This window comes from Triplophysa rosa, linkage group LG25, assembly GCF_024868665.1.
Source record: "Triplophysa rosa linkage group LG25, Trosa_1v2, whole genome shotgun sequence".
Classification (NCBI taxonomy): Eukaryota; Metazoa; Chordata; class Actinopteri; order Cypriniformes; family Nemacheilidae; genus Triplophysa; species Triplophysa rosa.
The window spans coordinates 14,067,492-14,084,189 of NC_079914.1; the positions used below are offsets into that span (position 1 = coordinate 14,067,492).

Here is a 16,698-nt window from a genome sequence, read left to right on the forward strand (position 1 = left end):
AACCAAAGACTTTGTCATGGCTCTGCTACAGGACCAAGAAAAACATGACTAAGGAAGCAGAGCCATGACATTTCTTTTTTTTTGTTAAGTTGCAATAACAGAAAAATTAAGCACTGTTCCCATTACTGATCATATTTACGGCTAAAATGCTTTAGATTACCATTTCTTACAATTTTAAAATAAAACACAACCTGGGCTAAAGGCAAAATGAAAACGCTTATTATAATCCCCTAAACATTCAATAGGTAGGTTGATAGTAGGACAGTAGGTTTTAGTAGGTTGATAAAATGTTACTGTTAATTGCTTCGCCATGCAGTTGAAGTCATGGATTGTGTATGTGATTATTTTAACAGGCGTTGATTTTATTTTGATGGACTTGAGTGTTACTGAGACACTCCCAAAACAACGGAGCAGTAAAACTGGATAGAGAACATTTTAAAGGGGAATTTTTTTTTCATAATGTGCATATCGATTTTTGCAATCATTTGTTGTTTTCATGACTTTGTCAGGAATGTGTGGAAGGCTGTACAGTAAAATCGTTATTTTTATGTTGATTTTGCAGATTTTGATGTTGATTTTGCTATCTTAATAAACAAATGGGTTACATTTAAATTTCAACTAAACCAGAAAAACGACAGAGTAACCCCAGGCAGTATAGAGGATAACACAGAAACGTTATTGTTGGGCAGGGCTGTTTGAGTATGTTGAGCCCCAGCCCAGCTATAAATGCAGCTATTGTGAAGATACTTTATGCAGTATGCTTGTTTTTTTCTTTTGTTATATCTATCTGTTGTAGGCCTATACATGTTTTCAGTTCATAAACTGACACAGAGTTTGTTCTGTAAAAGACACTGTAAAATCATGTTGTTGTTTGTTATTAAAACAAGAGAGTGTCATCTCCCATTACAAAAGTAATTTAACAATTCATAATTTTTGCAAATTATATCTTATTATATTATACATCAAGTGCAACTTTAGAAGTTGTGATGAGGAATACCCATAAGCCTATTTATTCTTGATCAAAGAATAAGAACAGACTTCAAATCGCGTACACTCTATTTAGTATATTTATCAGATTATATTAGATTGTAAATCACACAAGTGTATTTGTTGCAGGTATCAATGTGATTGTGTCCTGGTGGCCAATCTGTCTGTAAATGCCTTTGACATGATGGTAAAATGATACACTGTGATGCTTCAGATGTCCAGCAATATAATCTTTGATTTGCAAATATTCATTACAAAAAGCTGAGAAATGTTTTTGTATTGCAAACGTCTGTCGTGGTGATCAACGGTGTTGTTCGGTTTAATAACGGACGACCAGTCATATAAAACAAACTTTATTAGTTATTTTTGTATTCATATTATTTACAGTTGAGCATGCTGTGTGATCTTCTTTAACATCCTGTTAGAAAAAACAGAAATCAGAGATCCAGTGGTCAAATATAACGTGAATGCAGAATTGTATATACAAACGTATAACAGTCAGTCTGCTTCAAATCATTTGAATATTCAGATGCGTGATCACATGAGTAAGACACAATAGTGCACACTACAGACTGAAACTAAACTGAAGAAATAACAGAATGTTACTGTAGTCATGTGACTCCTGAAGGCGTTGTGCTCATACAGTGGTGTTGGTCTGGTGTAGTGTATCTTCTCCTGAGTGTGAACTATTGTAATAACACTTTTTTAACTTACAGAATGAATTTGCAATATTGATGAAACAACGTGGCGTATAAATACTCACGTTCATTGCTGGTTGTTTACAGTTGTTGTAGTGGCAGTAAATCAAACAAACAGATGAAACTATGACCAGCAGCACAACAGCAGCTATCAGCAGTATTAAATGTGAACGCTGGATAAAATCTGTAACACAAAGAAAAGCAAGCATTAAATCACAGTCAGTTTCTCAATGTTTGACCCGTATCAATTTCAAGAAGTTGAATGAATGATGAATGACGGCATCGCTGCAAATTAATACATTTTTCAGAATAATAGTATTTTTTAAGAATGTTTTATTAGATAAACATCTGTATGCACCTCTTAGCAAGGAGTGACATGATCAGTATTTTGTTTAAATTTTGCTGTAGTAAAACAACAGTTCAGCTCAGTATATACAATTGATATTGTTAATACCGTAATTGATATTTGAACACGGCTGACAGACATCATTGATGTGTAGATGTTGTGTGTGGTTTGTGATGGGATTGTTGATGACACATCTGTATGTGTTTGTATCCTGATATTGCACCTCCAGAGGTAGAGAGAGTCTGATGTTGAGATCAGACACACTGATGCTGGACAATAAACTCTTTCCTTTGTACCAGGAGAGACTCACACGTGTCACATTCATCACTGAACACAACAACACACATTTTGACACTGAAGATCTTTCTGATGATGAAGAACATTGAGAAGAATATCTGATGATGACAGGAACAGGCAGACGAGCTGGAAAATATATAAAGTAAAAATATTCATATTTCAGGAATGAATCGAAGTAAACAACTGTAAAGATGTAACACAGGTATACAGTCACTAGGACATATATAACTAAAACTATAAAGTGTTTGTAAGGAAGCAGAACTGTTCTAAACTTTCTCATCTTTTTTAATTCCCTGAAGTTAATTCAGCTTGAAATGTCAAGTATACAGACTCATATGTTTGTAAATAAAGCAATATTTATTCCATTCTTTACATGCACACATCAGTTTACTCACCATAAACAGAAACATTGAATCTCTTGTATGAAGTTCATGTGTTTCTGATGATCAGTAGTTTATAAAGTCCAGAGTCTGTGATAATGATGTTTGTGATGGTGAGAGATCCAGTCTGATTGTCCAGTTGTGGTCTATCATATGTATAGATGATCTGTGCATATATTTCAGCGATAAGAGTCCCCTGAGATTCAAACTGCCACAGTATGTGATCATCTATCTGTATGTAAGTAAGATGAGTGTGTAGAGTGACAGAATCTCCCTCCATCACTGACTTCACTTCATCTGAATCAACAAACACACCTGAAACAACATAATTATAAATAAAACATTATTGAATAAAAACTTGTTTCATTCCGGTCCTAACAATCTTTACCATTCTCGATTGAAGTTAAATTCATTGAAAACATGCAAAATTCCTCATGTTGTGTCTGTGTAAAAAAAATCACATACCGTTCATGACCATTAAACACAGACACAGAAAAGCTGTTTTGCGAATCATATTCCACACTCCACATTGCGAGCGAGTTCTATGAAAAATTAAAAAATAGTGATCAGCAAAAAAATCGAAGAATAATAAACAACGTATTATGATGTCTGGGAGAGCTCATGTTGTCTTGTTTTACCCTGCCCTTAAGTGTCTTGGCTGCCCAAGATAGCTACAGTTTGTTGGACAGCTGGCAGTTTCCCTTCTGTAAACACGTGTGTGTGTGTGTGTGTGTGTGTGTGTGTGTGTGTGTGTGTGTGTGCGCGTGCGCATGCGTGGTGCGTAAGTGTACTTGGTTTTTATATGGGGACCTAAATTTAGAATATACACCAACACATGGGGACCTAAATTTAGATTAAACGGCATTCGGATATGAACGCGTTTAATCTATGGCGTAATTGTGACACCATCGGCTTGCCATATGCGGACAGGGGTTGCAAGGTTATGTCCAGCTTTAACAGTTTTAAACAGACGTCCAACGGTCCAAGTAAATATGTTTTGAGACTGTGCTTTATATACATGTAATTCTCTTCACGCACATACTGAGCTCATCGGTAGAGAGTAGAAGACGGTCCGTACAGTACTTATATAACTTGTTAAATGTGTCGATACATGTAATTATATCTGCATTGTGTGTGCAAACAAAGCTTTTGCTTTGATGGATGCAGAATATTTTATTTCATTCCACAGCTCTAGACTTCATCCATCAGTTTTTTCAGAAGTCTGCACTGTTTTAGACAAGAAACTAATGTGATTTAGTTGACCAATGACATCAGGAGTTACGAGGAGTCGATTCCTTTAATGGAATCTCTCCATTCTCAACGCGTTGGATTTGATTCTTTTAGGAATCGATTCCCAGCCCTAGATGTTTTTTATTTTTTATTGTACAAATCTCAATACAAACATGCATGCCACAGCACACTACAAATATTACGCAAAATCAGCCCTAGAGGTAGCTGTATCCCTTCTAATCAAAACCGCGAAGTTCGTTTGTCGTGGTCACGTGGTTTCTCCGTCAACAACACAAGTTTCGAATCGAGGCTTCATCTGGCACGCCCATTTTTTCTCGACACAAGTTGCGAAGCCTCGGTTCAGATGTCACATCGCTACTGCATGGTATCGTGCGCCACGAGTATTTTGCTTTGTTCAGTTTTCGTTGTAGGAAGAAGACACGCGAACGCATTTACATTAGTGACAGGGTCAGTCTGCGACTCACAAAACAGAACAGCAACATGGACACTCGGAGTGTTTCCAGGAAGAGGATTACGCAACACCTATTCGCCATATTGTCCTCGCTGCAGAAGAGATGACTCATCACAGAGGTATGTAACCGAATCAGAAGATCGCAGAATTTGTGCAAATCGCTAAAAAGAAACGAGATATTTTACTTTTTCATGAAATATTTAAAAGCAGTTTCACAAAAAAAACTATATATTTTGAACATTTTATATTTGGGTGGTGCTACACATCTTAAGATATATGCGGAGGCAAAGGTCAGATATTTCTTTTTTTAAGCACGTAATTGTGGAAAACAGTTGTGTTGAACTTCTACAGTTGAAATGTGGCTGCACATACCATGAATGAAAATTCACTGGTCTCTAGGGCGTCTCTCTCTCTCAGGACGTCTCTCTCTCTCTCTCTATGGGCGTGTCTCTCTGCGTTGCCTCCATACTCCTCCCATCATTCATTGAGTGTGTCAAACTTCGGCTGATTTCAGGCTGATGGTACTGCTGCATTGACAGGAGACCTTTTGGACAGTTTGCCAGCTGCTATTTTTTGTATTTCATAAGAAATGCGTATATTCCCAAAATGACATTGATAAAATGGTGTGTGCTGATCTTGATTCTAAAAGGTAAGAAAGTCTTTTTGGTGATTTACATTCAGAACTGTGCGAATATGCGAGTGATGTTTATCGGTTTGACCCGGTGAGGGACAGCGTTTAGGAATTAAGACAAAATTTGGTTGATTCTCTGTTTTAATAGGTGCAGAAGTAAAGCGGTTCTGACAGTGAAGAATGTGTTGTATCGTTTACATTAAGCTATTTAAAAACGTGCTTTTGTGTTGCTTGAAACAATTTCCCGATAATCTGATCTTCAGAGCCAAGACAACCAGATCTACTGCTCACATTCATTATTTCGAATGTTGTCTTCTCTGGGGGCAACCCCCAACACATTGCATCTCTCTGGCACCGCGTCGCAAGGGTAGGAACATCTTTACCCTGGTAGCACACATACATCTGGTTTACGTCTATTTGACGTATGCATTTACATCTGCAAGACATCTACAATACATCGTTTGCTCATCTGCAATACGTCTCGGAGATGTCTGCTGTCAGACGTCATATAGACATCTAGAAGATGTCTGTAAGATGTTTATGATTTAGAATGGATGTACAACAGCTCTTTCTAAGATGTTTAGCAGATGTTTTTAAGCAGCAGATCTCCAGATCTTTAGCAGACGTATTACAGACGTTCAGACGTCTCCGAGACGTATTGCAGATGAGCAAACTATGTATTTAAGATGTCTTGCAGATGTAAATGCAGACGTCAAATAGACGTAAACCAGATGGATTGTGCTATCTGGGTAGATACAAGGCACCGGCTATTTTAGATCTGCTTTCATGATGTGGCATTGCATTGTGACTTTACACAGAATTTTAAACTGCTATAGGTGTCTATACATTTACATTTATGCATTTGGCAGAGGCTTTTATCCAAAGCGACTTTATGTGCAATCCCCTGCGATCGAACCCACGATCATGTCGAGGTTTTGTCAGGAAACACTGAAGAGTCAGACAGTATGAAGTAGTGTTTGTGGGTGTCAAATGACAGTACTGAGGTTTACCCTTGGTAAAAGGCGCACTCGCACACAACCCCATTCTCATGCTTGTGGTCTGCTAGTCTCATATACAAGCCTGATTTTGTCTTGCCAAGAGACAAAACTTTTCAACTTTTCATTTTTACCGCTTACCTTTCAGAATTATTTTCAGGTAGATGCAAATATACTTACAAGGCTACAAGGCGGTGTTTTCTTTACTCTTTAATTTAAAAACTACATCTGTAAAGTGTAATATTTTATGCATTTGAAGTGTGAGATGTGAGAACGGTGAAGAGCGAGAGGGCAAACAATTAGCAGTTTTGGACCGATAAGGTAATTAAAAATATATTAAAAAATACCTTAAACTACAAATGAGCATGTAAACTTGTAAAGCAAATATGTGACCCTGGATCACAAAACCAGTCTTAAGTAGCACGGGAACATTTTTAGTAAAAGACAAAAATACATTGTGTGGGTCAAAACTATCGATTTTTCTTTTATGCCAAAAATCATTAGGATATTAAGTAAAGATCATGTTCCATGAAGATATTTTGTAAATTTCCTACCTTAAATATATAAAACTTTATTTTTGTGAGTGGATGGTCTGCCACAGTGCCCCTGATTAACAACTTCAAAGGCTATTTTCTCAATATTTTGATTTTTTGCGCTCTCAGATTGCTGAGTTTTAAACGGTTGTATCTCAGCCAGATATTGTCCTATTCTAACAACTCATATATCTATAGAAAGTTTATTTATTCATCTTTCAGATTATGTAAAAATCTCAATTTCGAAAAATTGACCCATAAAACTGGTTTTGTTGTCCAAGGTCACATATCATAAAAAAATGCTGCTAGACCCACGCCACGTTCTCCCCTTTTTCACCCTTATACCTGTTTGCATCTCTGGATATAAGTGGGTGAGTTGGCTCTGGGGTAACATGAGACTGTCTGAGTGTGCTTCACCAAGTCAGTGCTAGTGGATTGAGGAGATGATGATGTGTGTGATATGGCAAGTGGTAGATGAAAGTGGTGTTAGGTCAAGGAAGCAGGTGGGTGGCTTTTAGAGAACTTTAGAGACTTAAGCATTTTAATGCAGAAGTCAACTAAATCAACACAAAATTTCATTCTATGGAAATGTCATTTTTTCTGTCCCTAGCCTTTACAGTAATATTTTACTTGAAAAACACTTTAGGGTTACAATACCTTTATATTTTAAAGTGAAACTATATGTTATTTGAACAGTTACCCTTTCTTGAGCCATCAATGTGGCAATATGTGTTTGTTAACCACAGAGTGCTTGCCTCCACAGTCATGTACAGAGGGAAAGCACTTTATTTTGAGGTCAAAAACATGTTTTTCTACCATTTTAAAATACAATAATGTATACATAACTATCAAATATTGATGTAAACAACATTAAAAAAACAAAATGCAGAATAAATATGATATAAAAAAAGTATTTGTCCCCTGGAGTTGTGTCAACTGGTTTTTTACCGTTTAACAAACAGTATGTTTGTTTTTAAATAAAAATCACACTGATGACATCACTTGACTTCTTTCTTCCGATCTCCTGAAAAACTATTAAGAAAGGCTCATGTTAAGTCCACTGTCTCTTTTCAGTTATCAGACATTTTCAGTTTTTCTTATTATTTTATAACAAGCTTTTAGTTGAAGTCACACTGGATTCAGGTACGACAGAATAATGTTTTTAATAGAAACATTAATGGTTGCTCTCTCTGTTGTCTAATATAGTAGTTTTCAAACTGGGGGCCCGAGATGGATCCAGGGGGCAATCCAATGTGGCATTTTATGAAATATAGAAAGTGATCATAGATTTTATGCAATCAAACATCAGAAAATAAGACCACCAGACAAAAGAATTGATGTTTCAGCATTGTATAACCGAATATGTTTTTGTTTAAATAAAAATGTTAAATTTAAGATTATAAGTCTTTATTTGGGGGGCCGCAAAGCGATGCACTCTACACAAAGGGGGCCTTACAACGAAAAAGTTTGAGAACCACTGGTCTAATAAAGTAAGCCCTTATTCCTCATACGATTAATCAAATATTATTTGTTGTTCATTTGATAACCAGTGATGTAATATTAAAGGCAACAAAGATAAACATGTACTGACTAGATAAACATATACTGACTAGGGGTGTGACGAGATGCTTATCTCAAGAGACGAGACGAGATTTTTAGACTTTTTTTTAAACAAATCCTCAATTACGAAATATACAGGGACAGTCTTTTTTTAACCTTAACACAAAATGCAAAAAATGAAGGCATTATAAAATCAACTTGTACTTTATGAAACAATATAAACTTCTATTTAATGAATTATATTATGCAGTAATAAACTATGTAAACACTGCTAAATGTTTTGTCACAAATTGGACAAACGTGCTTTGTTTTCTTAGCAGGCGCAGATTTTAGTAAAAAGCTGTGGTTCTTTTCTCTAAATGCTTTTGCATAGTTCTCGTGTTAGTAGAGGTGGCGATTTGACTTGAACCCTCATGGCTAGGGATGTAACGATTCACTCAGCTCACGGTGCGATGCGATTCACAATTCTGATTTACTCACGATTTATTTTTACAAAATGAGTTGAAACAAATTAGAAATGAACAACTTCCCTTGCATTATTTCTTAAATGCTTCACGTTTCTTTGTATGATAAAATAATGTTTTATTTCAAATAACAAAAACTAAACTGCAATTTTAAAACACATTAATAATAGAAAAAGTCTCTTTAATATAAACAAACTAATACTGTCTGTGCTTTTCTTGGATTTTTTTGCATTTAAGAAATATCAGCATTTCCACGTTTAGGTTTGCAGTGAAAATAGCAGCCCCTGCTGTTCAAAAAATGTATTGCGATTCAGTTCACACTTCAACCGATTTGAATCGTCACACATTATAATCGATTTTCAACCGGCTCGCGGTGAATCGTTACATCATAGCCTTCAGAGAAATTGTTAAAACTACATAAACGCATCATGTTTTATGCTTACATTGCACATATGTAAGAGACAGATGATCCGTTTTTGAAGAGGTTTGACTGTGAATGTGTTTAATTAAAATAACGTAATGTGAACTTGCAATTGCTATACCTGTGGTACAGTCTGCTCAGCTGCTGTTCATCCGCACGCTTCCAAAGCGCTACTGGCAGTATGAACCGCTGTAAATACTAGTGCTTAATGCAGATGCGGGAGATGCGTGCGAAGGTTGAAAACCTTCTGTCTAGCGCGTTTCCATAGAGAAACGGTGGGAAAGTAGCACAGCGGGATGAAAAATCACATCGTCTATGAATGGCCGGGCCGGTCACTGTAGCTCATGTACATACAACAGGTTGCACCACAACAGAATGTGCACTAACACAAATGCTCCCAAATATATTTTCAGGTCGCACAGGTTAAATTTAGGGAGCATATGCGACTAAAATGGTCGCAGTTTCAAGCCCGGCACTTCATCATGCCAATTGCGCAAGGACATTGTGTTCTCACGAGACTAGGGATTTGTTGTGTTCTCCCACGAGATCTGTACTGAGTACAGTAATGCCAGGGTCTCTGGAAAGAGGTTTGGTTAGTGAAATTCTTGTTCTGCGTGTCTGATAATGGCAATGTCTTCAACAGGTTACAGTGGAAAAGGAACTCTGGAGCACCGAGACGATCCTAGCAATCTGAAACATGCAGATAAAGGTAAATTAATGCAAAGGTTTGCTCTTCTAAATACATCGTTAGTGGCATAAAACCATGAAAATGTGACTGTTTAATGCGGCTATAAAGCATGTATAGTACGTCACTTAGGATAAAGCATCTGCCCAATGCATAAATAGAAATGTAAATACAACATTTTCAATAATTTCATTATTGGAACAAACACTCAAAAGAAATGAATTATTATCGGGCATTATTGAAAGTCATCAATGTAAACCAATGAGCAATTTGAAAATTACGGCGGGTTTTCAATTTTTTTAAATGATGTCGATTGTGTGCTATTTAAAGATGTGGTAAATGTATATATTTATTATTTTAAAGCAAGCGTTACACAGGCCACGGATCATAAAGCTGCTGTATCGTCATGATGATTACATGAATCTATTTGAAATCCCTTTTAAAACGGCGATCTCTTTTTAAACTATGAGCACATTCAGTCTAAATGAGGTTTAATTTTTGTTATCTGTTTGCTTGAGATAAGTGGTATGAACATTATTCATAATATAAACCACAGTTTCCCTCTTATGCTTCACCGGAAGTTGTACCCACGTTGTTCCCCTAAAAATGTGTTGTTAAGAAACCACATAACCCACATAACTTGCCTGGAGGTCTTTCATATCCGTTACATATCAACTCATGCCTGACTCGTGTGACCTGCCAGAGAACTAACGCTATACACTAGATTTCTGTGCAAGACAACATAATGTAAAAAACACAATCGCAAGTTAACAACAACAAAAATCCTTCTGAATGAATCACTGTGGTACTAGGCACAGGACAAAAGTGTTTAAAACATTTATTACTCTCGATTCCTCTTGCATTTATCTTCTCTTAATGCATACAACCTACCTCGGAGTGAATTTGCCCGATGATAAATGTGACGTGTTATGCAACCTGTTACATACAAAAATACACGACACACAACATGAGTCTCTTGTGTTTTAAATATCAACACATCTCTCACATTCAACGTAATATGCATGGTTTATTTGACTTTCAATTCAATTATATTTGATCAGATCTGCCTGTGCCATATTATCTGGTTTAATATCAGATCGATGACATTCTCCAAATGTGTTTCAGGTGTGTTTGGTGCTGATGCAGATGAAGTGAAGTCAGTGATGGAGGGAGATTCTGTCACACTTCACACTCGTCTCACTCACATACAGAGACGTGACCAGATACTGTGGATGTTTGGACCCCGAGACACTCGTATAGCTGATATTCATAATCAGAAACCCAACACATATGATGAAACTGGAAGATTCAGAGACAGACTGAAGCTGGATGGTCAGACTGGATCTCTCACCATCACAAACATCACGAGCACAGACTCTGGACTTTACAAACTACTGATCATCAGCGACAGAGAAACGTCAGGAAATACATTCAATGTTAATGTCTATGGTGAGTAAGGAGAATTTCAGCCTTGTCCTCTCTTCATGGTCATCTTAGGTGTTTCAGAACATACGACACAATGTCAGTCTGTGCACAGTAGTGAGCAGGAGGTCAGGGTTTGGCCGGTTAAGATCTGCTGAGAGGCTTTATGTGAATCCATTATTAGAAACATTGCCTTTTTCGAATGTATCCTGACAACAAGTGAATTCTCAAGCAGCATATAAATGGTTACTGAGATGCAAAAATGTTTTCTAGACCGCTTGCCCGACCTCATCGCGAACAAGACTCAACATCTCGACAACACTCCACCTGGTCCAGGCATGTACAGTTATAGTAATGTTTATTCAGACATATCAGCAGTGATAAAACTTTACTTTAAAAATGACGTTGACAGATCATTGTTCATTATGTTGACTGCACAAGGACTGCATAGATCAAAATGTTGTACAAACTTTTATTTCACTGAAGAACAGTGTAGTCAGTGTCTTAAATAACATTGTGCTCAAATTAAGATCACTATTATCTGCTGTGCATACTTGTTGTATACCAACATAACCACGTTTGAAATGTAATCGCCCAAACCTGCTTGTTCCATGATGTCTAGGTTTAAATGGGACTGCCGGCAGACGTTCACACTTCTGTGTCATCCCAGTAGCAGCCGCAGCGGTGGTGTTGGTGGTTTTGATCGCGATTGCTGTAACAGTCAAACGGTGGCGGATCACTAAACAATCAGAGGGATGTCAGTATTACAGCAACTAGGGTAAATCCAAAAGTCCTGTCACTGGTTTTTTGCTAGAGTTTTGTTTACCTGTTAAACACTAGCCAGGCTTCCATTACAGATTTGAGCAACACTTAAGCGATATTTTTTAAATGTCGATTAAAAACATATTGCGGAATGACTGCGTTTCCCTTCAACTATGTTATGTGAATAAAGTGAATTTTGTTTCTTATCGCGATAAGTCACGCTGGCCATACTTTTTACGCTTTATGGCTGGTTGCAAACCAACTTTAGTGCATAGTGCCACCTACTGCGATGAACGAGTGAAGAGAAATGTCTATATTTCCTTATACATTTTCATATTACCTCGCTGTTCCTAATAAATCGCCGTATTAAACTCACTCGTTTTCCTGCATTTGGGCCATCATATAAGATATTACTCAGGGCTGGGCAGTGTTTATGATACATGTATTTAAAATGCGTATTTTAAATACAAAATAGTATTTTGTGATTTGTATTTGATTGGATTGATGAAAATGGCTTCGTATTTTGTATCAAAATACTTCAGTGTTTGTATTTTTGTAGTTTCAAAATACTGCAAACTACTTTGTAAGAAGTCTTCGTAAGTATTTTCTGTTGTATGGTTGGAATTGTATTAATACTCCTTGAGAAGTTCTGTTGTTACTTCTTGATTATATTTCTGGCTACAACGATTGATACACAAATATTTGCTGAATAAATATACTTGTTGAATATTGTACCTTTATTCAAGTTGCTGTTTAATAGGAGCATGATTTTGCATACCATTGCATGACAGCTGCCTGTCACATAATATATTATTATGTGTTGATTATTATTTATGACTAAAAATCAAATGATTAATTAATGAGAAACTAGTTGCTATGAATACAGGTGCCATCAGTTGTCATTGAGTCGTGTTGCTGATGCACAGAAGGCCGTTTGTTACCAAACACCAAGTAACTAAATTAGGATACAATTACAAGTCATTTTCAAAATGTAAAACATTCAACTTTATGTAACTTTAAAACTAACCTTCATCTGGGAGATCACAGCCAGGCATATGTGAATATTTGATCTGCTAGTTGCATATGTCAGATTTATTTATTGAGTTATAGCTTTTGCTATCAAACATTGTTTACTTAATGCACAGAATCAGTGTAGCTGTGAAGGGACAGATCAAATAGGCCAATTGATGGAGGGTTTGTGAAGAAATTTCACACTTCCTTGTAAAAGTATTTTGTAGTATTTTTTTAAATACAAAAATACAGTAGTTTATTTTGATACACTTAAATGCAAGTTATTTGGTAATTTATTCTAAAATACATTTTGATGTATTTTTGCCCAGCCCATTACTTAATGTGAATTCCTTACATCCAATTTTCCCAAATGTTCTGTCAAAATGTACAGTGAATGGTCATGTGACTTTTTTGCTTGCCACCTGAATTGTAAATAAGACAAAAAGTGTTTGCATTGCAGTTTTGCGAAGTATGCCTTTATCTCATTGCCTGAAAAAACACCGTGTTTCCATTGGCCGTATTTTCAATGCGCTATTTCAATTTGCGCATTTTGAAGGGTAATGGAAACGCAGCTACTGACCCACTTCAATTACCCTTAAAGGAATTCCACGTGTGAATGCGGGGTAAGAGTTCAAGGGTTTCTTTCTAGAAACATCCTGAGCACCCCAAAACAAAATAAAATCCAGGCCGATGCCATTGTTTCTGTTGACACTAGCAGAAGATTATAAATTATGATTAAGAGGAATTATTTTTATTGATACTTTTTTGGAAACCTTGCATTGTCTACTTATAACATACTTTAATTTGTGATTTATTCAGTTGTGTTTGATTTCTTTTACAGTCCAGATGGTTACCAAACAGGAGATGGTTACATTGGAATCACTTGATATGGTAAGATACTGTTCTTATGTGTGTCAGTGAATTTAATGTCAAATAAACAAGACTTGCCAAATGAAAAATAAAGAGCCCTGTACAATTAATGTTTTTTTTTTTTTAGAATAGATGCCAAGGCAATGGACAACATGGTCAATTCTTTGGTGAAAGAAATGGGCTCTATAGTGATTTTTGTGTCATTTAGATAATGCTTTGTATTAACATATTTACATTAACAGTCACTTTCTTTTAAGTTACCAGGCACCGTTCCGTATACGGAACATCTGAATTTATGGTTTGTTTTGCATATGAATTCTAATATAATTATGACAAACTATATATCGATGGAAAGTCTAAGTCTCTAGAATACATATTTCATAGTTTTATGAAATAAATGATGTACGAGGAGTAATCTTTTTATAGCCAGATGCCTGCTTTTACTTCAATATTTTGCGTGTGAATTCTTACTTTATCATGGCACAATATAAATAATTTGTTGTTACTGGAATGATGTACATCATTTTTAATAATTCATAAATTCTTACCACTATTTGAAAGTTTAAAAAAAATGTGTTGGATAATTGTCGAACAGTGCAAGTTTTTTCTAATGTTGATTTCATTTCATGTTCATATTTACATACATTTCATGTTTTTTCATTATGTTGTTCACGGTCCTGTCTAATTTTTCATTGTCTCTTCATGTGAAGAATTAAAATTTTTTTAAAAAGAAGAATCTCAATGTCTGTTGTGGTGTCCAATGTCAGATCAAAAGCCAAGGTTGACCCTATTGGTTTATTTTGGTACTGCAGCTAAAATACAGAAGAAACATCATTTGGTCTATCAAGCTCCAACTTCATAAAGAAGGGTGGTACTTGGGAATTTGACCTTTTGACATGTTTAGGCTTTTTTTAAATAAAATCTAAAAAATTATATTTGCATAGTTTGTTATAGCAATAAACATAAACTACAATAACTTTTTTTGTAAAAGTGTTCTATTTCAAATGAGACCAACCGTAGGTCTGTACTCCAAAGCATTCAAGAGTTACAACCATTTTAGTTTCATAAAAGAGGGCTGTGCCAGCTAACAGGTTGGTTCTGTTTTCTTACAGAGAGTATGAAGATTAAAAAGAGAAAGATGCTGAAACAAGGTGCTGATAGCTCCACTGAGCTCCACTGATTGTTGCCGCTTCCATAAACATCGTGTTTACGCACTTTTAAATGTATTGTTTTGCTTAAACTTTTGTAATTGTAAATGTCTGAGAGCTAAAATAAACAATAAACGTGCTTGAAAGCACTGCATAGTTGTGATCTGTGGCAAGTGCGTAGCTCCCCAGTCTCTGGCTCAGCGCCTTAAAGCATCTTTTGCCGGTTTTATCAGTCAAGGGCTCGAGCGTACGACCACGAAGACGCTTTGAGCATCACTTGATCAACTGCTGCTTTTAGATTATTTTAATTTAATTTACATGTGAAATGTACATCCATGCATGTGACGTGACCGTGTGACTTTACTGTTTTTTTAAAGATATATTATGTATTGGGCAGAAGTCCGGCCCTCTAGCCCATTGGGGAAATGAATTGCCCACCCTGTATACCAGGGGCTGGCAACCTTTTTGACATGGTGTGCCGTTAATTTTTTTCTTGATAATCACTGTGCCATTTCAACATTTCCCCTTGTTTCGGTCTATTTTTCTTTAGAGCCTGTTTCTTTTATTAACCTCAGTAATAATAAAGGTGTTCGTAGTGCATTTCATCTTTTGCGAGTTTATTTTGAATGTTGCACTATGGCAGCTATATGTTCACGGAAATAAAGTAACTGAAAATCAAATATGCTTTATCAGCTATTATACAGTTATTTTAGGCACTCTTTAAATAAAAAATGACTAAAAATATTGGCTGTAATGTCACAGAATGTCAGGCTGAAACATAACTGCTCTTTTCAGGCTACTACTTAAACGGAGACATTTATTCAAGAAGATTATTATAAACTGAAAACAATTAGGCTTACGAGACACATTTTATGTCAGAGCGGGATTTGGTTGACCGGTGAGCGAAATATTGAGCGGAGCGACACACCACTCCGCTTCGCTCACATGCCCTGCTGCTTACACATAACATTATAATCATTTCTGAAGAACAATTTTATTTTTGAGGAAAAAGCATAATGCATTGAATATAGGCCTACACCAGCTCCTGCTACAACTCTGGACTCCACAGAGCGCCACATTTTTCAAAATTGTCTTTATTATACAAATAAACTTCATCACATAGTGCAAGATATATTTATCTGTTTGGAAATAACGGAAAAATAGCGCATTAATACAGAAAGCCTTACTCAATTCTACCACATTAATAGCAGACAAAGAACAATAATAACGGATTTAACAACGTGATATACAGCCTATTCATTAGATAACATTCAAATACCACATACTGTCTAATAAAAATAACCTAAAAATAGGCTAAGTTAAAATTGGTCCCACTTGCATCAGGAGTAGTCTTTGAACTTGAGCTCGCAATACGTGTCCGGTAGCCTACAGCTGTCCCATGCGACCCACTTTATGGTTAATTTGAAGTCTGACGTTATCATCGAGCACATACCTGTCGGTCTTTAAAGTCTTAAACGGGTCGGGATGGGGAATGGACGGAGTCATACTTTGGCAGGAGTCATTTTCGGTGCCAAAAGGCGCCTCAGTGATCTCTTGTTTAGTTTTAAAGTAAGTTTGATAAATGGCACACAAAATTGTCTAAAACCGTAAAGCCTGGCTCAGATTACAGGATTCTCGGCCAGAATTTACCCCGATTTCCCCTCCCGAGAATCTTTGAAAAAATCGGGTCCAGAACCTCGATCGGGTCCGAGATTCGGCCCAGATTATCACGTAATGTGAGGCGTTCACAGATCGAATCTTACACCTCCCGATCTGCTCCGAGAGA

The 16,698-nt window shown here is 36.4% G+C and overlaps 2 protein-coding genes across 9 annotated transcripts in view; one reads left to right on the forward strand and one right to left on the reverse strand.

The window, feature by feature from the left end:
* Nucleotides 1-1,086: 1,086 nt before the first annotated feature.
* The window catches only part of LOC130548523 (uncharacterized), a 69,008-nt gene continuing 53,396 nt past the window's right edge, over nt 1,087-16,698 (reverse strand). The window contains exons 16-18 of the mRNA XM_057325363.1: nt 2,140-2,379; nt 1,594-1,869; nt 1,087-1,405 (exon numbers count right to left, since the gene is read on the reverse strand). Of these exons, the coding sequence (XP_057181346.1) occupies nt 1,625-1,869; nt 2,140-2,379 (485 nt within the window). The 3' untranslated portion in view covers nt 1,087-1,405; nt 1,594-1,624. The remainder of the gene's footprint in view (nt 1,406-1,593; nt 1,870-2,139; nt 2,380-16,698) is intronic.
* Nucleotides 4,248-16,698, forward strand: part of LOC130548490 (SLAM family member 5-like) — a 14,698-nt gene continuing 2,247 nt past the window's right edge. Inside the window, exons 1-7 of one of the 8 annotated variants that reach the window (XM_057325303.1) lie at nt 4,248-4,529; nt 9,658-9,723; nt 10,825-11,148; nt 11,395-11,457; nt 11,744-11,899; nt 13,736-13,785; nt 13,892-14,869. In XM_057325303.1, coding sequence (XP_057181286.1) covers nt 4,514-4,529; nt 9,658-9,723; nt 10,825-11,148; nt 11,395-11,457; nt 11,744-11,898 — 624 coding nt within the window. In that variant the 5' untranslated portion in view covers nt 4,248-4,513 and the 3' untranslated portion in view covers nt 11,899; nt 13,736-13,785; nt 13,892-14,869. The other 7 variants (XM_057325302.1, XM_057325300.1, XM_057325299.1 and 4 more) reach the window with 7 other exon arrangements.